Consider the following 23,878-nt stretch of genomic DNA (forward strand, 5'->3'; position numbering starts at 1 on the left):
CTCCGAGATTCGAACGATTATGATTTATCGCTGGCTACGACCGGTTCGGATGAGGGGGGGAGGCGGAAGAATTAGGCTGCAACTCCGCGATCCGTGTGTTAAAAGTGCGTGGCCGTTCGAGGCCGTGGATCGCTCGCTCGCCACGCGAGGCGAACTCTTTCAAAAAACGAAAGTCCCGCCTCTTCCCGTATTCCAACCTCGTGTCGCACAAACGTCGACAGAGTTTCACCAAACCAACTACTTCGCTACGTATGCACGCGTCTAACATCCAACGCGAACGATCCAAAACTCGCATCGCGAAGGAACGAGGAAGGAGAGAGAGAGAGAGAGAGAGAGAGAGGAGGGAACCTCGTAACTTCGAAAATTAGAATGAATTATCGCCGATCCGAGAATCATCTCTCCGAGCCAGGATATCGAGAGACGATCGTCCAACTTGGAGGGATTGGAAATAATTTGCGGGGATTGGAGGCGAAAGGGAGAGATAACGGAGGAGGAGGAGGAGGAAGAGTGGAGATCCCCGTTTGCGTTATCGAAATACATTCCGGTAGGTAAGAGTGGCGCGCGTGAGACGAGCGTCGACGCTAGACGAGTCGATCAACCTCCTCGATGGTCGCGGAGCGTGGCGTCGAACGCTGAAAAAGTGAAACTCGGCTCGCTGCGCGTGTAACCTAGAAACGTGCAAGCGGTGCTCAACTGTGCGGGCGCCCGTACGCATCGTACGATTAAACCCGCCAATTAAACGGCCCGTATTATCACGAAAACCGGCGCGCCGTTTTCCCCCGAGATTTCCTTCTCGCCTCGGTCGCGAAACGTCCGACCACCGCCAGGCCTATTCCCCTCGACACGCGCCCTATTTCGCCGCCCTTTCCACCGCTCTTCCCCTCCAAACCAGATGCGCAATAGCCATACTATTATTAATATTTACTTTTACACGCGTTAATTTGTTTAAACGACGAAAATATAAAGAAATAGATTCATCGTAGATGGATAATTAAATTAAGATGCTACTTGTATATATTCTTGTATATATATATGCGTATGTTATTATGTTATTCGACGTGGATTAAAGTGGACAAGAGGAAACGAATGCAAGAAAAAAAAGAAGAAAAAACAGAAAAAGAAAGAGCGGTAGAAAAAGAAAGGCAAATGTCACCCGGTTATCTGGTCGGATCTCTAAGGAGATAACGGTGACTCTTCGTCGAAAGAAGGGGGAGAGAGGGAGGGAGAGAGAGAGAGAGAGAGAGAGAAGAATAAGAGGGAACCAGTTGAGAACCCGGTTCCAAGCTCGGCTCTAGCTAAGCGAGCATAATGCACGAGGTACGTACGATACTTGGTCGGGATAGGACAGGACAGGACAAGGCAGGATAGAGTACTTAGTGAAAGTAGCAGCGAGTAGCAGCGAGCTCGGGCCGACTCGAGCGCCAAGGATCAAGGCCGGCCGCTTAGACGACGACAACCACGATGACGAGGAGCGCGGTATAGAAAAGACGCGTTTCGCCTTTTTCTCGCCTCTATTTTCCCTAACTTGGCCACGATTTTTCCTCGATTTTTCCTTTTTTTTTTTTTTCTCGACCAAAAGTAATCCGACTGATTTCTCTATCCACGAATCGGGAGAAGATAAAGAGAAGGAAAGCAAGAAAACGGTGACGACGGTGTTCTCGTCGACGAAGGAAGGAAACCGTTGGGTACACAGCCACGAAAACGCACTTGCCGCCGAGTTACAACGAGTTTGTTGGATGTCGTTCTACCAGCCGTGCTCGGTTAATCCTATCTCCTCCGCTGCACACCTTTCTCTCTGTTCCTGGCTAGTTTGGACGAAGCTGGACCGTTACACGGTGTCGCAACCGCGCTGGCCGAGTTCTTTACCACCGATTTTTCGTGGCGAACGAAAAAACAAAAAAAAAAAAAACAAAAAATGACAACAACAAAGCGTAGCAGGTTGCAAGGCAGAAGTTGTACCAATTAGATCGTGGTGCGAAAGTTGGCATGGATGATATAATACGAGATGGTAAACCCCCGATCCATCCTCTCCAATACGACGATCGATGATAAAGCCGCGCAATTATTCGATGCATCTGACATTGATATTGTTTACTCCCCTGCAACGAGCGCTAACCTCATTCGTAACTTCTTTTCGCTCATAAATAAACTCGCCCTATTGAACCACCGGTTGCGACACCGCTAATAGCGTTATAACGTGGTCCGAATCTGTGTCGAGAATCTCCATGGTGGGAAGAAATATATATATATGTATATATCGTTCAGAGTGGAGAATCGAACGAGCCTCGTTTTCCTTTCCGATCCCAAGGAATTTCCGTGAACTGAAAACACGTAAAAGGACGTTGAAGTTCGAACGAAGTTTTATCGCGTCGTTACATATTAAACGCGATGGAGAAAAAAGAAAAAAAGAAAAAGATCGGATTTTTACTTTCACGATCTAACGCGAGGCCTTCTTCTCGCCTCCGTTCCACACCTAATGCCGCCTACATCGTGCTCCTTCGCACGTATCTGGTACATGTATGTACAAGAGGTACGAGGCGGTCATTCGGCGTGAGAATTTACCACACGATTGTGCGTACCACGCCTCGATTTCCTACGCATTTTTCCCTTTCCACCGATGACAAAGACCGGCCGCGATTTAAGCGATATCAACGCCTTTTCGCGTCCTCGTTAGCAAACCGAACGTGACCGGAAAAGTCGCGAGATTTTAAGGGATCTCGATCTAGTCGATCGAGAGATGAAAGATTTTATTTAATTTTCCTCTTCGAGAAAGAAGACTTCGACTCGGCCGATTTCTTTCGTTCGCTCGAGAACATCTCTCGGTAATTCGACGTGCGAGGCGAGGCGAACGGATCGGTCGTTCGAAACAGACAGACAGCGAGCAAGGTGATGATCTGCAATTCAGAGGCGGCCCGATTATTCGCGATGCCGCATTCACGTCCGAATCGCGCGATTCGAGGAATAGGACAAGCTCGGTTCGAGAAATTTTCACGATGCACAGATATATCCATATATCGATGCTTATCGTCTAGACGCGAGATCGTAAAGTAGACACGAAATGTATGTATTCGACTGGAAACGAAGGAAACTCAAAGTATTCGTGGAGAGTATTTCCTTCTTTCCACTTTGTGAATCTTCTCGGAGCGAAAAGTGGGAGAAGGACGGATAATCGTATCACCTCCGCATAGCAAATCTCTCCACTTTTTTTTTTCCTTTCTTTTCTTATTCGTCGAAACATCCCAAGTCTCTCGCTTTTTTCCTCGAAACCGAGATACTTCTCTTCGAATATAAAAACGACTTCTCGACTTCTCGTCCCCGATCTTTTCTTCTACGATCGTAACTTTTGACCCAATTCCAATTACTTCCCGTTCCCCATTTGAAACAGCGTTCTTTCGTTTTTCGAAGAAAAATCGAGACAATTTCGATATGCATCGTTCGCTGTTTACTTTTTTCAACTTAGAAAGAGAAGGTATTTTACGAAAAGTGGTATCGAAGATTCCAATTTGGAAATTTTAATTTGGAAGACAATGAATTAAAGAAATCGATTGATTTATTCGATTGAAACGATCTTGTACCCGATTTGATATGCAATAAAATCTTGAATTTGGAAAAGAATTTATTAAAACTTAACACCTAACATCTACACACTGCTCGCGAAATGAAATACCAGATTCCAACAGATGACAGATCGATTAATCTCGCTCGTAACTCGACCCTTTTCGAATATTCGTGTCGATGGATCGGTCCCTCTCTTCGATTCCTGCCGATCTTCGAAGAATCTTGGAAGGATGCTCCGTTCGGGGAACGCGTTGCCTCTCCGCGTAACCGCGTTGCCCGCTACGTAACGACGGCTGCAATCGTTACGCAATCGAATTTACTCCGTGACACACGCAACGCGCATGCGTGCGTGCGTTTACGTTGGAACGGTAACGGCTCGCGCCAAAGGTCACGATCAAGCGCGCTTTTTCTCTCCCTCGAGTCGCCAAGGACGACGCGTGTCGGGATCTTGTAGGAGGAAAGATCGCACGCGAAAAAGATCATTGCCGCTGCGCTCATCGAGGAGCAAAGAGGTTTCTTCGTCCAGAAGCGAGCTAGTCGAATCGAGCTACCATATCGAGAACTACGATAATCGATTTAATCGATCATCTTCTTTGATCGTTCGATTAAAAAGTGGATAGTTTCGGATCGATTGGAAAATTTTAGGAGGATCTGATGAAAATCTGAGCTGATTGTGACAAACGATAAATAATGTTCGGACACGGTAAAAAAAAGCCTCGTTTCCGGGATTGGTAACAGGAAGAGCTGAAACGTGCGCCGACGATATAAACCTCAAAATTCCTTAGCGTATTTGTATAAAATAATAAACGGATCGCGCGTTGATAAATTGATACGATACGAACGCGAAAAATTAAACTGAGTGAAACGTATCCGACCGATACGCATTTATATCTCGCGTTATATAATCGATCTAATCGAGCACAACAACAATAAAATTACAAATCATAACGTAAAATTATATTTCCCTGTGACCATCGATCCAAGTTGTTCGAAGATTGAATCCCATCGCGTGTAACAAAACACGGCCAAAATTTATTCAACCGCAAAAAAATAATCTCCACCGCGATATTGCTATCGCGTGGAACGGGAGAGAAGCAGAAATACGATGTTTCGCCCGTTCCGTTTAACCGTGCCAAGTAAAAACGAAAGCGCGAGGATGAGCGAGAGGGGCCGGCGAAAGGATTTCGCGATCGTGACGTAAACGCGGCAACGTTGGGCGCAGATCGTAAAAGCGATCGTCCCCGGGACACGAGGGAGAGATATTTGCGATCGGAGCGCGCCGCCACGTAACGTTTCGTACGTGGGTTGGGTTAGGCCTAACAGCTGTTTCGCGAAACCCTGACCTTGGCTGGCTCGCGCCGCTCCGTATGTACGGCCTACGCCAAACAGACAGGCCCGTCAGCCACGGCTAATCAGCCAGCCAGTTAGCCGGTCGGTCAGTCAGTCGGTCGGGCGAGGATTTTCGCAATCGGCGTTACTGACCTACGGTTGCGTCCTACGGTCGAAACAAAGCCCCTAACGAAACTGTGGAACACGAGCGATCGACTCCTTTCGGCGTTCTTTGAATCGGTTGCGACACCGAGAACCGGCTCGTGTTTTGCCAACGATTAAATTCGCGACTCGAGTCCACTCCCTCCTCCTCCACCTCCTCCTCCTTCCTGCCAGATCAAGAAAATATCCTCGGGGATATTAAGTCTAGTATGCATCGTAAGTCTCTTCGTATGAGTTAAATAACGATTGTTGGGTTTTTTTTTTTTTTTCTTTTTCCTCCTTCCGTGGAATAAACTGAGGAATTATCCGGTCAATTTGGATCCGTATTTTTACGACACGGTAATATGGAAAAATTAGCAACAACACTCTTCGGCTCGAAACGCGAATCCGTTCTCCGTCAGGTTCCAAGGAATCAACGCGGCGTATATTTAGCTTCTAGGAGGAGAGAAAGAAAGAAAGAAAGAAAGGAACAGGCAGTCCAGCTCTTCGCAACTTTGTTTCCTCTTTTTCGCGCGAGCGTGAGGTAAACGTTCACGGTCGTTATCGTAGGTCGGGAAACTGCGAAACTAAAAATAGAGCTGCCGAGAGAAGAGATCCCGCTCGATCCCGTTCCACGGGCGACCACAGTCGATGCATCGCGATATCGCGATATCGACGATTCAATTATCTCGACGGAGATCGTTTCAGGGTTAACGACGAGACGTGATTCCGTTATTATCGCACGTGCACGTCCAATACCCGCTCTTAGATACTCTTCTTCTTTATGTTTCTATTATTTAAAATCCTGGAGATACTCGCGATAATAATATTATTTACATAAGCAACAAGTTGTTGCGACGGATCGATTCGATTGCGAGCCGACTCGCGAATAAACGAGGGGGGGGGGGGAATCGAGAGAGCGTGTAAAGTATGCGCATCGAGACGAGGGAAGCAGCGCGCATGTGATGAGAAACGTGACTTGGAAAACGGTTATCAGTTACCGCGAAAGAAAATATCCCATCATCGGTTGTTGATTTTTGCGCGCGATCGAAAATATCTGCGGTATCTCTGAGGGCGACGCGATCGTCGAGCAACGTAACCGTTTATACCTGTGTCCCATCCCTGTGCACGAGCGAAGACGGGCGCGCGTGCAGGTACACCAATGTTTACCGACACACGGCCGCGTTTATTTATGCGCCCGAGCGAGATTTGGCCGGCCGCCAAAATCGCGATCGATGTACGAAAACTAGACGGCTGCCAGGCATTTCTACCACCGATTAGAAGGGACCGATCTCTTGCCCTGTTATTGCGGCGAACGGCCACCTTTCTCGGTTTCCTGGAAACCGGGGGAGAGGGGGGGGAGGGGAACCGGACCTTTTTAGAGGACGATTTCGATGCGCGGCTGGAAGCCCGAGATCGGGCCGTCGACCTTACATCTACACACTCGCCTCGTGCTTACCCGTGCTTCCTAACAAAGCTGTTCGCCGAACAAAGGATCCGTCCGAAAGGGGGCACGAAAGTTTGCCAACGTCTCCCCGTTTAACTCTCGACACGCGACGTCCGTCATTTTCCCATTTTAGATGGATTCTAAATAAGTGGAGGGAGGGAAAAACGATAATTCGAAACTATCGATACTACTTCAGACACGTATATATCAGACGTACAATCGTTCCAGGATTATAGGAGATAGGGAAGAGGAGCAGATCGGCGAACGTGGTCGGCGAGAGAGGAACGGTGGGAAGGAAAATTGTGGGAGACGTCGGTTTATAGGTAGCGTGAAAATGATGGAGGCGGCAACTATTTTAGTGGAAGGTGGCGTGTGACGGGGGTCGTTGGCCTGCAACAAGCGCACGGCAAGACGAGCAAACGGGCGGACATATCCCCCTGCAGGCCCCGCCGACGGAGAGAGGCGTTCCTGGTTGGGCCTCACCTGCACCAAATTCCTAGCTAGCCAAGCCCGGTCGTTGAACCCGGTCGGAGGAACACGCGAGGCACACACTCGATCCCTGTGTGCACTATATGCCTACCGAGAAACGAGATATCGGCCGGCCAGGTAACGTCCACGCGTATCCGTGCGTGTCACTCCGAAATCAAGTACTTTCGGTATTCGATATCGAGACCGGCATCATCCCCTTGGATGATATTACAGGGTATCGGGTGTATCCCGACCCATTTCGCCTCGCACGTGTCCACGTGTGCATGAATAAAACATCGTCCAATCCCGTTTCCACACCCCCTACGCTTCTTTCCACCTCACCGTGCAACAGTTGCTTCTTCCATTCGAATCATACGTAGAGCGTTCGAAACAGGGATGATTTTCGAGAGATCGGGAAAAAAGGTAAGGAAATTTCGTTCGATTCTTCTTTTTTTTCCGAGCGAGCGATAAATCGAATCGAGGCGAACAACGGTGGAACGGAAAGGCGAGTTAAATAGCTAAATAGTTCGTTGAACTCCTTCTCTCTCGTTCGACTATTCGCATCGAATTATTCGCGTATTCGCAAGTTTGGAAAAAGATGCGTCGCGGCGGGATTACGATTGCGAAACGCGCTCACCAACCGGCCAACTATATATTTAGAACGAAAAGCTAAATACGCGTTATTTCCACGCATCGAGACCCATTGTCTCCGTCTCTGTCCGCGTTTACACGAATCGATGAGAGGAACCGGTCGTCGGTGCGTCGTCGTCAAATTATGGCGCGCACGTGGGCCACGAAGAACAGAAGGAGAAGGAGGAGGAGGAGGAGGAGGAGAAACATCGAAAACCGCTTCCTCGGCCGACGAAGAACGGGATAAACTTCTACTTCGTAGAATTTGTCGGAGGAAAATTGACAGAAATTCCCGGTGTGTCTATCGCTGATGTCACGCCAACTCTGTTGCATAATTAATGACAATGGACCTCGGTGAAGGTCACGAGCGAGTTACGCTCGAAGGAAATCCCACGAGAAATAAGAAAGTATCTGTCAGACGTCCAACCGATTCCGTTCGATTCGACTCGTTCCCGCTTCCTTTCTTGCCGAGCCGAGCGATCACCGACAAGCGTCCAGCCGATCCCTCCGTTAATATCCCATTTGTATTTTAGGTTTTACGATCGAAGAAGGCGCGATGAACGCGAGGCGAGAAGAAGAAGGCGCGTACGATCTCTGGTGTAACCGCTTCTAGTAGAGGCGCAACCGTTGTCGTGCGAACCGATCGTCCATCGGAAAGGAAAGTTGCACCGCCAAAAGCGAATCTCATTGTGAAGCTGGGAGTGCATCGCAAGTTACGTAACTCATTGGCGGCTCAGAATTACAGCTAATACCGCCGTCACCCGGCCGAGCACAACCGTTCAAATGCCAGAAACCCCTCGTCTATCTCTCGCTTTTCCACGAATTATCCACGGATGCCCGCCACGGATCGTCCACACGCGTATGCAAATATTTCCTTTCTTTTCGTTTTTTCGTTTTCTTTTTCTCCTCGATTCCCTCGTATCCCGTCGGAGACGACAAACAAATATTAAATTGAGGAATATCTCGAGAAAGATTGGAATTTTTCAATTTCGCTTGGAAACTTTTTTTTTTCTTTTTCCCCTCCCCCCGCTTCTCGACAGCCGCTCGTTGGCCTTTCGATCCAAGAAACAGCGCCGCGCGCAAGCGTTACACAAAAACGTGGACAATGGAATCTAGGAAATTAGCCAACGAGAAAGTGTCGAGGAGAAGAAGAAGAAGAAGAAGAAGAAGAATCGAAACCGGCTCGGCCTCGAGTTTTAAACGATTTTCGACACATTTTCTCCGCGTTTCTCGAAGGCCTTTCGAAGGCCCGCGACGTAGAGTAGAGTTGTTCTCGTCGAGCTGAGAATCACTGTACCGTCGAGGCTTCCTAAACAATACTCGACTCACTTTCACTTCGTCCCCACCGGTTTCCTACGACCCGTCGTTCGTTGTACGAGTCGTCGTCATCGTTATCGTCACACTCGCGCGCTCCATTATGCGTTAAATGTATAACAGCGGTTTTCCATGTCGATTAATTGGCGAAAATGGTGGAGCGGGGGATCCCGATTTCCGCGGCAAAGTTTCCGAGTCGTAAACTCGGCCGATTAATAAACCGACGATTTATCTGACGACGATAATTGAGGCGCGTGCGGCTCGTTCACTGACTCGAAAACCGTAATACGCGCATGTCCGCAGGAAAAACGATCTAATTATAGAATATATCAGCCGAGCGAGGCGATAGCGAAACCGATGCTGTTTCAATTCGGACGAGCGATCGAGATTTGCAACGCAATTAAATAGCAATACCATTAACCTTTTACGCGTATTAATATTCATCGTGCATTATCGAGCACAATGAAAATCGGCGCACGAAACGAACCGATTCTATTCAATTCGAACCGATTTAACCGCGCGCTTGTTTACGTATCGTATATATTTTTAAACCGATCATCCATTCAGGTTAGTTTTCGTTTGCGCCAAAACAATTTTCAAATTTGTAACGACAGGGAGAGGAAAGAAAAATTGCACGTATAAAAAAAAAAAAACGACAACGTTCCTTCCCAATCGTTGGAGATTCGTTTCGTTCGAAACGAAATTCTCGAAACACGAATTCGGCGTTTATTGGAATTGGTTAAGGATCGAGGTCTCACGGTGTCCTCGCGGAATATGATTATTAGAAATATCTGGAGCCATTTCGCAAGGATCTCCGGCGGATTTGCAATCCGTCGCTCATTGTTTCGCGAACTTTTGTCCGTTCCTTCCGAAGCGTCGATTGGCGCGCAAGTAGAATCGAGCCTGGGAAGATTGCAAAAGCGGAATTCTTACAGACGACTACAATAGAGACGGACGGCGACCGTCGAATCCGCTCCAGATTCGCGGGACGAGCCCGAATCTCTTCCCGCGATTATTCGCCACCAACCTGTTGCCTTTTTTTTTCGTTCCGTTCCTTTCCATCATCCCGGAACTTCTTCCGGGCGAGGAAGAAGTCTCGATATCGTAACGAGATCCTATCCTCGCCTTTGTTTACATTTCCTTTTCGAAAACCGTTTTCTTCTTTCGTGACGAATTGTTCGTTTAATGGGAGGAATCGTGGCCCAATTTCTCCGATTTTCCAACATTTTCTACCTTGTTTTTCTACCTAGCGGGCCATATCAGAAACATTTTGTCCCGATTACTCTAGCGGAATGGTGTCAGTTACATAAGGACTCCTGCCGTGCCCAGAAGTATCGAGGGTTGTTGGAGGGGATCGGCGCGATATCAGAGAGGTGAGCGGGAGGAGAGTGAGTCCAGAAGAGAGGAGCAGAGAAAGAGAGAGAGGATCGATCCGAGAGTGAAAGGAAAAGAGTGAGAGGGAGGGAGGGAAGGAGGGGGAGAGAGAGAGAGAGAGAGAGAGAGAGGAGAGGGAGAGGAGGATGAACGAAGGGGGAGGAAAAAGGAAAGGAAGGGAAGAGAAGAAACGAGAGAGACGGAAAAGAGCCGCGGATGGAAGGGAAGTCCAATGAACGAAGAGATCCAACGAAAATGAACCAATGACGACGTGGTACCGCCATGGCGCTTTTTACAAAGCGTCGAGCAAAGAGGAGGGGTGAAGAGACGAAAAAAGTGAAAGTTTGCGCCAACACCACGGAATAGCCGACACCTTGTGTACCCTCCGCTCTTCCTTGCCACGATTCAGCCCTTCTCGAATTTTTTTCTCTCTCTCTCTCTCTCTCTCTCTCTCTCTCTCTCTCTCTCTCTCTCTCTCTCTCTCTCTCTCTCTCTCTCCTGCACACGCCTCTCTTTACTCGTCCGTACGAATATCATCGATCGAATCCCTCGGAATCGACGCGTTTCAAATCTCCAATTTCCAACTCTCTCTCGCCTTTTGCCTTTGCCTTCCACTCGACTTCCTTTTTCGATCGATCCAATCGTTTATCGACCGAATTATCGTCGTTCGTATCGAAAGAATCGCGAAAGAATTTTCCCCCATCTTTCTCTCTCTCTCTCTCTCTCTCTCTCTCTCTCTCTCTCTCTCTCTCTCTCTCTCTTTCTCTCCCTCTCCTTTGTTCGACCCATATCGACTAATATTCCGCCGCTATCCAAAGTAACTCTCGTCGCGGGTATGGTGGGGTGGAACGTAGACCGCGGCGAGGCGAAGAGCCGAGCAAGCACTCTGGCGCCCTCGATTTCACTTTCATTACGAGGCCAAAGGAGCGCTTCGCTTACGCTCATTCACTCTCGTTCCTTCATAGCTACGTGTACACGTACGGGGCTCATGAGCGCGCGCACTTAGCCTATATTTTTACGCCTGCTTGGATACACCGATCGCGAAACTGGAACTCTTCCTTTCCCCTCTTTTTCCGCTTCTAATATACGTACGCTATGTACAGCCGGGGCAACCGGATGCGTTTTTCTACTTACGCTTCTATATACTTACGCTCGAAACGGCGTACTGGTAAAAGACATCGCGATAAAACGGTGTAAGAGACATCGCCTCGTTCCAGATTAGACAGATGATATTCGTGGTGAAGTGGTAAAAAAAAAAAAAAAAAAGAATTAAAATTTTACGCGTCAACCGTTTTTTTTTTTTTCGTTGCGTCTTTCGTTGATTGGAAAAAAGAAGAAGAAGAAGAAGAAGAAGAAGAAGAAGAAAAAGGAATCGTTATTTAAAAAGGCTTACGATTCGCGCGTATATGATCGCGTATATCTGGAAATTGATTTTGACGTAGGATGCATGGACAGGGAAGGAAATTCCCCGCGTAACAGAGGAGAAACGTAGCAATTAACGGGAATTACGGGAGGACGACGGGTTTCCAACAAACGTTTAACCCGATACGTAAATTGCTTCGCGCGGCCTGTCATTAAAAGATAATTAAGAAGATTAAGCGCGACCAAAAATGTCGTTCGTGGCTTTTCAATCTTCGTGCGTCGAGTCGAGAAGCGTGGGGAGCGATGAAATTCAATCGCAAGAATTCTTACCTCTCATTGATTAACCGTTTTATTTAACAGGCGCGTTTAATACGATGTATAAAAAGAAAAAAAATAAATAAATCCGTTCCGTCTCCCGAGCGCGACTCGAGAGAGAGAGATCGAGAGTCTTTCGTTTTATCAATCCTGTTTTTTTTCTTTTTCTTTCTTCTTCCTCTTTTAATTCTTACGTTTTTTTTTTTCTTTTTTCACAAACCGAAGCCGCCGAGTCGTTTCCATTTTTTTCTCTTTTTTTTTTTCTTCAAATTTATTTTTAAAACAATTTCTTAAAGCAATTTCAATCTTCGTTTCGTCGCATAGAAGAAGATAAGAACCAATTACTCGAAGCATTTTTTGAATTATCATTAAAATATCCTTCTCGCCGTGTAATCCGTTTTAGAAGCCGCAGAAAAAGAAGACAAATTACCAGCAGTTGCGACGATTTTAAGATTAGGCAAGCGAAGCTCCGTTCAAGCCGAACCCCGTTTTTTCGCTTCGCGGAATTAAGAAATCGGTCGCGCTCGATCGCGCCCGGATAAACAAACCCCACGTTCGAATCCCCCTTACGTCGAAGCGGAAGAGGAATTCTCGTTTTCTCCCCCGAAATTTAAAAAAAAAAAAAAAAAAAGGAAAAAATTGCTCCGAATTTCAGAAATTCCGCCCGCTCGAGGAAAAAGAGAAAGAAAAAAAGAGAGAGAAATGAACGGCTATATAACGATCCGATCGACGCGTAGGTATTCACGGTGGAATGAAATTAGACACGAAATTAGCTTGGCGTATCTGGCCAGGTAAGAGCAGAGGCGAGAGGAACTCGTAGGTGAGTCCGTCATGAGGCCACGAGTATTTCGTAATGTCAACGAAGAAAACGGCTTCGCTGCCAGGAATTGACATAATCGGTGAAAGTAACCCACTACCTTGGCCTTAGGTTGGCCAGCCGCGCTTAGGATAAACCAAGTATACGTTTACTCCATAACGGGGCACGGATCGAGGGGGCCCGTTTAACGCCTTGTCACTTTTACACCGTGCTCCACATGCGCGGCCAAAGTGGGCTGGCTCGCGCAACCAGACGTTTCTCGCGATTCGCCGACACCGCGCTTCGTTTCGAAGGTCAAGGTCCATCGCGCCACCCTCTCGCCCCGAGATAAGGAAACCGATCCCCCTCGTCTCCGCTTCCTTCCTTCCGTTCTTAGGCCGCCAACAGAGCCTTTTCGCGAGTGGAATTACGTAAATAAAAATTATTCACCACGGATCTCGACAGAAGGTTTCCCTCACTCGCGAAGAGTTCCGCGCGTCCACGCGCGCGCGCCTTCGTTTAATTATAGCGATTTGCGAAAGTTCGTATTTAGACCGATGACCGATTTCCCACCGTGTTGGAAAATTCGAAGGGAGGGAGGATGGTGGTCGATCGTAGGATAGGAATAATAAATTAATAGATAGAGAATCGATAAACATCGACACTGCGGAATAATTTCGAACCGGACGATCTGTGTAATAGAGGCGGATCCGATGTTAACCAGATTTATCCACCGCCTCCTTATCTCGGACACTTTTTCGAGAGAAGCGATCTGGAAAAATGGCAAAACCGTCTATCTCGCGGTTGTACTCGAACGCACGGCGAAACCGAGCATGAACACGTCGCTCGATATAAACTGGCGAGACGATAACAGCCTGGTCACAAGACCGTACAAGTAATTCCGTCTCGATTTATTTTTAATCAGCGTCCCGCGTGCGATTTCCCCGACAAAAGGAGAGAGAGAGAGAGAGAGAGAGAGAGAGAGAGAGAGAGAGAGAGAGAGAGAGAGAGAGAGAGAGAGAGAAGAGAGAGAAAGAAGAAGAAAAATAAGAAGAAAGAGGCGGCCGATCGTGGAAATTCGCTCGCGACACCGTTCGCGATAAGTCGGGCAGAGAAGCTCGACACCCGGTGGCTGCTCTTCCCGGTTTCGGAGATGGAAAAAGGATGGACGCCACCGCTATAACGTGGTCCACGCGTGATATCCGCGACTTTGCATCTGACGACAAGTAGGTAGTAATGCCGTGACCTTGACTCTGGCTAGCCAAGCAGCTGGCTGCTAGGCCAGGAATAAGCTCGATGCGCGGTTACCATGTTGCCACGCTAATATTAGCGTACACAGCCGCGTGCACCACGAGTGACCGAGTGACCGATGTGTTCCTGGTGCATCCGTTTCATTGTGCTCCGTTTCCCCGTGTCGATAATAAAAGAACAAAGGAGAGGTGCTCCTCCGATCGAGGAGATGATCTCGAGATCTTTTTCTTTTCTTTCCTTTCTTTTTCTTCTCGCGGATAGGAAGGGGCTCTCGCGAGCGTGGATACCGACGATAGATTCCTCGGTCTCTAATTCGAGGAAAACTTGGCAAAGTGGAAAACTAGAAGCGAGGAAACCTGCGTTACGATTGGACGCGACGACTCATAAATGAACGTAAGCGTCCAGACAGGTAAAAGGTCCGTCGTGTCTAAACCGTCGTGCGTCCTTAAAGCTAAGAATAGGTCTCTCCTCCCAACCGTGCTCTTGTAATTTGCTCTTATAACTTTGAATCTCGCTGTAAATTCTTCTTCCGATCTTTCGTTTCGATCGTCGTCATCGATTGTAACGAGAACAACAACAACGACAATTCCATCCCTTGGACGAAAGAAGAACACGCTCGAGAGAACACGTTGGGTGGGTAAAAGGAGCTAACGAATATGGAATATGCCGAATGCTAAGTTGAGGAGCTTACGACGTACGCTCTCCGATCAGTGGAATTATTCCGGAGGTCGAAGGGTCAGCTAGCGTATAGAAGATTACATCTGTTAATTATATTCTTTCATTTTTAACCACGATTTCGAGTCGGCTCGTGTGTTAAACGGGGGGACCGAATGTGGTTCGGTCGACTAACTTCGCGTTTCCTTTCTAATCGATACACCTTGAGAGCGGATGCCACGAACGATATTCCGAGCATCGGTCGATAACGCGAAAATATTTTGCAGCTACAGAAATGTATCTAATTTAAACGTTAATCCTCCGATCTAACGCTTTATCTGCTTGACCTTTTTCAATTTTTTTTCTTTTTCTTTCACTCTCTCTCTCTTCTCCCTCTGAGAGAGAGCGTCTCGTCATCGTGACCGATCGAAATACGAATCGAAATCGTTTCCAAGGATTATTCCTCGAGCAACGAGAAACGACAATTAACTTGGATCGTTCGAAGCGATTGGAAAAATTGTTATATTATGGAAAAACGCGTCGAAAAGCAAAGGCGAAGGTCAGATCAGAAATCTTTCCTGTTGTTCCGCCGCGAGATTCCACGAGCCAATAAAGAAGGAAGATGGGGTCGCGCAGCTTATCAGCGGCGAGGCGGCGAAGAAGAAGACACGAGTGAGGTTAAGAAAAAGAGGGGAAAAAAGGAATGATCGATAACCCCGGCACGGCACTAACGTTAGGGTCGCATTATTACTGGACCACTGACGCAATAGTATCGCGATATCCGTCGCAGGGGGTCCCCTGGATCGTTGTTTTATTGTTGTTTTCCACTCGGAACGTTCTTCGCGCATATCCTCTCCTCTCTACGTCCCGCCTGCATCCCGTCCATCTTCATTATGCGAACCAACTTATTCCACGTTTCGGTTATCAGGATTTCGACGTCAATGGCGCGTGCTGGATTTCTCGGAGGCGCTCGATGATGAAATCTCCTCGTCTAATTACTACGTTCTCCGATCAAGTATCGCGTAAAAAAAAAAAAAAAAAGAAAAGAAAACGAGGCCCCATTCCTCCTATGCGCCCGCGAATTTGACGACAAAATTCAACGATGATAACTCGTGTGAATCTTTGTCGCGATAATAAAAATTATATATGGCGAGAAAGGATGAATTTGATCCGATACATATCCATCCTATTTTTAAACGGACGAAGCAGGGTATTACTCGGGCAAAAGGGACGCGACACGAATATTAGAGCGAAACTGGATAAAAGTAAACTTGACGAGTTGTTGTAATTAATTCGCTGTTATAATCGCTGAGTGGACGAATATCAAGGCGATGGAAGATTTGGGACGGTTGGGAAGGACACTTTTCTGTAACTGATGACTACACAAATTCCAAGAAACACCCGGCCCCGCGACGATTTACCCCGCTCCCGTAGAAGAAGTAGGTTACGGCTCTTGTCCGTTTCCTCGTAAAACCCCCTACATGCATACCCGCACACCTACTTTTATCAGGCCCACTCGTGCCTACACGTTCCACCGAGTGGGCACGCTTGTATGTACGAGTCCGGTGTGACGAGTCAGCGAGATTTCGACACGGATCTCCAGGTATTCCCTGATCCGGCTACCTTTTCCAGATATCGATAACGTTCAATTATTACTTTTCTTTATTTTTATTTCACGGCAAGAAGAAAATGCGAAAAATGTTCCGTAAAACTTCGATTCGTTATTGCGTCATGCTCGTTGCATCTCTGCTTCGACTCCCTCCGTCGTACATCTATGAATCTCAACCGAGACAATTCCCGCGCGTTGTCGTCAAAGACACGACGCTCTGGATCAGCTCGTACCGCTACTTCGAACGGTTCGAAAGATGACGAAAGAAGAAACGTTTTTACGGCGCTTTTGCGTACGTACGCAGAGGAAGCGCGTTTTTTCCACGACACGAGGAGAGAGAAAGGTGGGAAATCGGTGATCGAGATGGGACACCGCGGTCGGTAGCCGATCGTCGATCAGCTGCAGTTTGCTCCGTGGCGGCCGCTACTCTCGCCGCTAACTGCTCACCTTCACCTCGTCTCTTACTCAACGATCGTGCCGAGTTCTACCCCGTTGCGTAATTTACTCGGCGCGCGATTATTACCGAGTCAAATCGTCACTCGAGCGGAATAAGTGCGTACACCGATCGATGTAAAATTACATTCCCTCCCCGCGCGTATACAAGTAGGAAAGTACGGTGAGAGAAGCTGGTGAATTGCATTACACGGGTGCCTCGTGTATCCCTCGTGAGAGTTATCGGGAGGAGACGTGTTATCGAGGCGAGTTTAGTCGAGGGGTTGCCCTATGTTCATCGTTGCTGATGCAACCATCTTAATTACCATCTCAGACTCTCGTAATCGCGAGTGGATAACCAACAAGCTGGCGCTTCGATTTGCTGTGGCGCGCATATATACGCGTACGTACACGCGCGTGAAAATTACACGCTGCAAGATTAACGTTCGCGTGTATTTGTAATTGCTGAATCCTTTTCTTTTTTTTTTTTTTTTTTGTAGGCAAGTTTGTAGGCAGTCGTCGAATCGAATTAAGAAATGATTTCCCATAATAATTTAGTCTAAAAAAAAAAAAAAAGTAATTTTTAGGGGAGTTCGTCTCGCGGTGTAATTACGGTGCTTTTCGAAATTAACCTCAGATAGCTCTTCTCGTTTCGAGAAAAGATTAACCTAGCGCGAAGATATCGTTGTTAATTTTAGAATCCGGCGCTTAATTATTGTCGGTTCAAGAGAAGATGGAGATGGAAACAGCGTAATAATATGCCGCACGTGTAGGTTCCAAGGACCTTTCCGATTTTTTCGTAAGCCGGTTCAACCGCTTCCCGATAACAGCCGCCTCTCTTTGACTTTTCCGCGCGCTCGTGAACTCGTGTCTTGGAAGCGAAGCTCGCGTCCTTGCACGAATTGAACGTTGAACCCCCGACAATGACACGAACCAGCCAGCATCTTTTCGCTCGCTGATCATCGTGAATCATCGGTCGGTCACGAGTCTTCCATATTACACGACAACGAGACTTGTATCGACGGTTGATTTAGATAAGTATTAAGACTTTTTAGCAGGAGACCGGATCAACGTTAATTTGCGAGTTTCATCGGTAACACGTGAATCGAGATTGAGAGAGAGAGAGAGAGAGAGAGAAACTAAACTAACGGCAAGAGTGGAGAGGGACAAGAAATCCTCGAGAAATAAAAAGGAATAATTGAGATGTGAAAATGAACGTTCAATAATTAATACGCAAAAACATCGGAGAAAACATGTTTTGTCCACGTCAATGCCTGTATCGATGATGTGTGAATCAACAACATCGGCCATTAATATTAATGTTTATTTTCCCCATCAAAGTTATCATCCCTTGCGCACATCCTCTTACGTCTGTAATTCTTTTTTCCTTTTTTCCACGAGTGTAATCGATGGATTACACGAACTTTGAGATCGATCGAATCGTGCATGGTAAAAATGTTATATACGAAGTTTGGTGAGAAAACATTAAGGAAAATGACGATCGAAGGACTCGGATGAAGCGGTAGAATGAGAAAGCAGTTTTAAGTTTTATCGAATCTCGGAGTCGCACCATCGACCTCGACGACCCTTAAAACCCGATAAAACGGTCAGCTTCTTCTATTCGAACATCAAATGCATTTGCGCGTTATCGAACATTTTATCCGGTGGTAGAGTCTTCGTCTTCGGGAATTCCATCGGTATCTATCGGTTATTTGACCTTATATCGAATTTTTTGAAAACGAGGTCCCAATTCCCCGATAAATTTTTGACGAGCACGTGATTATGCATGAATAATCTGTTATAAAAGTGTGACATCCAGCGCCTCCACTTCCACATATCTATGTAATTTAAATCATTAATATAGCGAAATTAAAACTCGAAAAACTAAGCAAATGCACGAGCAAGAAATATATGGTGAATATGGTTCGACGTTGTCGGAAAGTTTTCGTACGATAATCGTATCAATTAGTACGTCCGAGGCTATCTTTCTTCTCGCTCAAAGTATTCCGTGAACGGATAATCCGATCTTGTCTGCCCTTAACCCACAATCAAAATCGTTACACGTGACCGTATAAAGATCGAAAGAATTCTTTTCGCGTATGTAATGTAATCGTTTCCGTGGTGAAAAGTAAAAATACTAGAAAGAGGAAACTGTGATCCGCGGTCACAGCTGATTCGTAAAATCAACGCAGAAACCCAGATTTGAATTATACATGTATTGCAGAACAAAGATCTGATTAGAATTCGATGGTGTCTCGCGTATAATTCAAGATCATTATCGTCCCTTATCTTCAGATACCGTTTTTACTGGTGCGTGTAACGCGATATTTAACGCGAGATCCGACGATATAAACAGCGAGAATAAAAAAAGATATATACAATACAATAAACAATTGCGATTTGTAACGTAAGTGAGAACGAAACGATCGTTACGATCGATACAACACAGAGAAACAGAAAAATCCATTAAGAGATCGAGTCGATCTGTAAGAGGGAACCGATTACGCGATTTCTCTCCGATGCATTAAATGAGCGTTTGGAAAGGGACCAGAACGACGATAATATTACTAGAAAAATATGGAAGAATGTTATCGTTATCGGTGTACCATGGCAGGCAAACATCGACCGCTTTAATACAGGGAATCGCAAGGAAAATATGCAGTAATATATTATCTTATTTCGTATTGTAACACGTCGTGTGTAGATCATATGGGTGGTGCGATCACGGTTCAGACCAATGAGTGAATACGGTAATGTGCCTTACCCCCTTACACGTGATCCCATCTTCATCACGCCTACGTCATATCGCTGACCCCACGAGCAAAATAATACGCGATATTTAACAACGTTTTACCGAAACACCAACATATTTTGTGCTCCGACGGTATCAAAATGTGACGTGCCCTCGCTTTTGATTATCTTAATGTTATAAATCACGCGATACATGGACCGTGGAGTACGCCTCCACGTGGAACGATATGTCAACTCGCCGATCGGGCCGCGTTCTACTCGAACGAAAAGTTCGAAGGTTTCTTTCTTTCTTTCTTTTTTTTTTTTTTTTTTTTTTTTGGGAAACCCGTTATCGTTATTGATACGGATAATCCGTAGTAATAAATCAGTCCTGCATTATAAAAGTTTTTTTTCGTGAATACGAAAGAAATACGAGAGAAGTAAATATTACGCTTATAAAATAATCTAAGAACGCGATAGAACAGCGGTTATATTTTCCACATATACAATTGAAAAAATCATATACAAAAAAAAAATCTACCACACTTTGTCTTGTGTTACATATTTGTTAATAAAACGATAAATATTAAAATAATTGATTGAAATAAATTTAATTCTCACCTAATTCTTGATGTTTACACGATTTCCTCAAAAAGATGCGAGAATTCAAACTGATAATCCCCTCTGCGTTTCAAATTCACGTACTACTAACGCCATCGATCGGAATAACCTAGAAATAAATGCAACGGAATGTATGTATCTGTAAACTGTATTAACAATAGTTGATCAATAGATATTCTTAAAATTTTTTATGAAAAAACAATTATTCTATTCGTTAGTGTTATTCATTTCTACTTTAGTACTACTTTAATACAAATTCTATTTAAGAATTGAGCTTAAACTAACCCTATTTTTCTTATTCATAACCTGAAATTTATTCCGTACGATATAAATTTCATTAAAAATAATTTTTACTTACCTTTCACCCTTAATATGTAACTTTTATTTATTCCATTATATTTTTTGAACACATAATGAAACTGAATCACACTTTTCTTGTATAAAATACTTATTTCACTAGAAAAACTCACAAAACTTCTCTACGAAACGCAATAACTTAAAATCTACGCGGCAAAATGGCGCTAAAGAACATGGCGCCAAATGCGCTCTCTATCGTGAAAATACGAATTAATAAGATGACAAGCATTCAACCTATATCACACAACCTATTACAAAAATGGCGCTTGCTGAAATTTGCGGTCTAAAATCATTTGTTGATTTTAATACCTCTCGCGAAGAAGATTATTATTTGCGAGAAATTGAAGGATATAGTAAAAACTTTATAAATAATGCACAACTAGCAATACCACCATATATAAATGTAAGTAAATTATACAAACTGTATTCATTTTTCATAACCACTCTTATAATTTAAATTTGCTACATCATGTTATATCATTTTTTTCTTAAATCAATTTCTCGATGTGTATAGCCAGCAGAAAAATTGGCTCAATTCGCAGAAGCACCGGATGAAGCAGGAAAACATCTAAAGATCAGATTTGATCATGGTACTACCACACTGGGTTTTCAATATCAAGGTGGAATTATACTTGCTGTTGATTCACGAGCAACGGGAGGCCAATTTATCGGTAGATTTATTATAGTACCATATATTGTATTATATTATATCTTTTCATATTTTTTAATATTAAAAAAATTTATAATATTTTTATCGTAGGTTCATCCACCATGAAGAAAATCGTTGAAATCAATGATTATCTCCTTGGAACATTAGCTGGTGGTGCTGCAGATTGTGTTTATTGGGATCGTGTTCTAGCAAAACAATGTCGTACATATGAACTAAGAAATAGAGAACGTATTTCTATTGCAGCAGCCAGCAAACTTTTATCAAATATGATATATAATTACAAAGGAATGGGATTAAGTATAGGTGAAATTCTATTTTTGAGTCAATTATTAAATAAATTTGTTCAATGAAAATAACGAAATATTTATTATTTACATTAAACAATAGGTATGATGCTTGCTGGATGGGACAAGAGAGGACCTAGTTTATATTATGTTGATTCGGAAGGTGCTCGTACACCAGGAAAAGTATTCAGCGTAGGATCAGGTTCAATTTATGCATTTGGTACATTAGATTCTGGATATCGCTGGGATCTATCCGACGAAGAGGCTTATGAACTTGGTAAAAGATCAATTTATCATGCCACTCATAGAGATGCTTACTCTGGTGGTATTGTAAGAGGTATGTAATTAGAGAGAAAAAAAATTGCACTGTATATTACAAAAAATAAATCTTTCACAGTGTATCACATAAAGCCAACGGGATGGGTACACATTTCCGATGAAGATTGCAAAGACCTTCACTACATGTATCAAGAACAAAAAGAAAAGAAGCTTAATTAATAATATATATGGCTTATTGTATCTTATCAAATGTTTTCTCTAATAAAATTTTCTTTTAAATATAAAATTATTTGTTTCATCATTTTATTTCAATAAACGATATGAATATAATTTTTCATAATATTGAAAATAAATTCTAAACTCAATATTTATTAAAAAAAATATATATTTTTTTATAAAAAAAGATATAATAGAATTATCAGATAACAGAAAAACACTTGAAAATTATTCTCCCCACTGCTATCACCTATATACTTGTTACAGCGCCAACCGCCATCGTGCCAGTGTGATTGGTACCTCGGTACAAGGCGTTATTCCGTGAAACAAAATAAGTGTTTTAATTATATTTTAGCTGACTAATTAACATTAATTAGTAATTAAATGTCAAGTCCAGAAGATTGCAAACTTAAGGGTGGACATCCTCCTGCAGGTAAATAATTTCGTCATAATTTTCTTCAAAAGTGAAAAAGGTTAATATGTTTACTACGCATTGAATGACGTCGTCGTATGCACCTGCTGGACATTTCAAGGCCATCTGACGATATAACTTTCTTTCGATAAAAAAATTTATTTTATATATTTTTTTTTTTTTTTCACAGTAAAAGCAGGCGGAATGAGAATCACCCAACACAAAACACCGAAAGAAGATCGGGAAATAAAACCACTTAAAGATGTGGATGAAAGTAAACCATCGAGTAGGTAAATATCTTTTAATCTTTGATAACAAATAATTTCACTTTTCAATGTAAATGAAAATCATTGTGGAATTTAATTTATGATTATTCGTTAAAAAATGAAAATACCGATAAAAATATAAATGACTCTTGAGACAACATTTGTTTAAAGTCTTTAATATACATAGCCCGTATATGCAATATCTGCCATACTTGAGATAAATCGTCACAATCCATATTACGCGTTAAGATGCAATACAGACGAACAAAATGGATATACATACAACAAAAAATTGTTATTTTAAAATAATTGAAAAAATAATATTATTTTTCATGATTTCTTAATAATATGATTAATAAAATATATTTTTTTTTTTCCAATTTTTTTTTAGTCCACCTAAAACTCTGATGATCAGTGGAGTTCCTGCAAAAGGAAATGCAGATTTTCCTCCAGAAGCAGTACAAGTCTTCCATGAAAAACCTGTACCAACTCATGATGCACGTCCAGCTCACTGTACACGTCCCATCATCATTCACCAGCCAAGGAAGTGAATGATGCGTTTATTGTTTATCAAATCATATATAGGCTATTGAAAAAAATATTAGCCTATATACTTATCCACTGAATAAAAAAAAAAGGAAAAAAAAAAAGAATGAATGAATGATAATAAATATCTATATGTATGTGTACTTAAAAGTTTCTTGGGATATAGACTTTATGTATTTGCAAAATTTCTAAACGTATTGTTCTTCATCCAAGAAGCTTTGATTTCATACAATATGAAACAAAGTACCTCACGAGAGTTTATTACTGTTAATTAAAAAAAAAAAAAAAAAAAAAAAAAATATATCTTTAACGCAGCGCCGGCGAGATTCCTGTATCGGCATTTAGACAAATTTATTGCATTTTATCGAAGTAATGTATCATTCGAACGCAATTTTTAGATTAGATTGTAACATGATAGTGTGCTTTTAATCTCAAGTTATATAATGAAATATTTTTAACTGTTCTCGGGACCAGTATTTCAAGTTATGTAATATTGCGAAGGCTATATACTTTTTAATTTCGTGCATTTTATCCTTAATTTTTTTTTTTTTTTTTTTTAAACGTTATTAGAAATTTCATTAACGTGTACATCTTATTATATAGTTTTCCACTGCGATAAAGTATCACACTACTTAATAAGCATAATTATTAAATGCGTAAATGTCGTACGAGATTCATAATCGTTGGCCACAGTTTGTACGAGACTTGAAGAAAAAAAAAAAAAAAAAAAAGAAAATATATTTACGTTTTAAACGTAAAAATTAAATCTATTTATTATTTTCCTTTTTCTTACTCTTATTCCCTACAGACATTGGAC

At 43.6% G+C, this 23,878-nt stretch overlaps 3 protein-coding genes across 3 annotated transcripts in view; 2 read left to right on the forward strand and 1 right to left on the reverse strand.

The window, feature by feature from the left end:
* The window catches only part of lolal (longitudinals lacking protein-like), a 60,121-nt gene extending 39,564 nt beyond the window's left edge, over window positions 1-20,557 (reverse strand). Inside the window, exons 1-2 of the mRNA XM_031917174.2 lie at window positions 20,390-20,557; window positions 20,032-20,140 (exon numbers count right to left, since the gene is read on the reverse strand). The gene's annotated coding sequence lies outside the window, so the exon portion shown is untranslated. The remainder of the gene's footprint in view (window positions 1-20,031; window positions 20,141-20,389) is intronic.
* On the forward strand, window positions 20,492-21,907 carry Prosbeta5 (Proteasome beta5 subunit). Its single transcript, XM_003694652.4, has 5 exons — window positions 20,492-20,791; window positions 20,903-21,059; window positions 21,149-21,361; window positions 21,446-21,679; window positions 21,740-21,907. The coding sequence occupies exons 1-5, from the start codon at window positions 20,648-20,650 to the stop codon at window positions 21,838-21,840; spliced, it is 849 nt and encodes a 282-aa protein (XP_003694700.2). The 5' UTR covers window positions 20,492-20,647; the 3' UTR covers window positions 21,841-21,907.
* Window positions 21,908-22,056: 149 nt separating this feature from the next.
* On the forward strand, window positions 22,057-23,822 carry LOC100872607 (death-associated protein 1). The gene is made up of 3 exons (XM_003694575.4): window positions 22,057-22,270; window positions 22,440-22,539; window positions 22,907-23,822. The coding sequence occupies exons 1-3, from the start codon at window positions 22,222-22,224 to the stop codon at window positions 23,064-23,066; spliced, it is 309 nt and encodes a 102-aa protein (XP_003694623.1). The 5' UTR covers window positions 22,057-22,221; the 3' UTR covers window positions 23,067-23,822.
* Window positions 23,823-23,878: the final 56 nt, after the last annotated feature.

Source organism: Apis florea, unplaced genomic scaffold (assembly GCF_048593485.1).
Source record: "Apis florea isolate Af1SG1 unplaced genomic scaffold, ASM4859348v1 contig_2293_pilon, whole genome shotgun sequence".
Lineage (NCBI taxonomy): Eukaryota > Metazoa > Arthropoda > Insecta > Hymenoptera > Apidae > Apis > Apis florea.

Coding starts and splice junctions, on each gene's coding strand:
- Prosbeta5 (XM_003694652.4), top strand. CDS start 20,648: ATGGCGCTTGCTGAAATTTGCGGTCTAAAATCATTTGTTGATTTTAAT. Junction 21,060..21,148: donor AACGGGAGGCCAATTTATCG/GTAGATTTATTA, acceptor TTTTTATCGTAG/GTTCATCCACCATGAAGAAA. Junction 21,680..21,739: donor CTCTGGTGGTATTGTAAGAG/GTATGTAATTAG, acceptor AATCTTTCACAG/TGTATCACATAAAGCCAACG.
- LOC100872607 (XM_003694575.4), top strand. CDS start 22,222: ATGTCAAGTCCAGAAGATTGCAAACTTAAGGGTGGACATCCTCCTGCA. Junction 22,271..22,439: donor GGGTGGACATCCTCCTGCAG/GTAAATAATTTC, acceptor TTTTTTTCACAG/TAAAAGCAGGCGGAATGAGA. Junction 22,540..22,906: donor GAAAGTAAACCATCGAGTAG/GTAAATATCTTT, acceptor ATTTTTTTTTAG/TCCACCTAAAACTCTGATGA.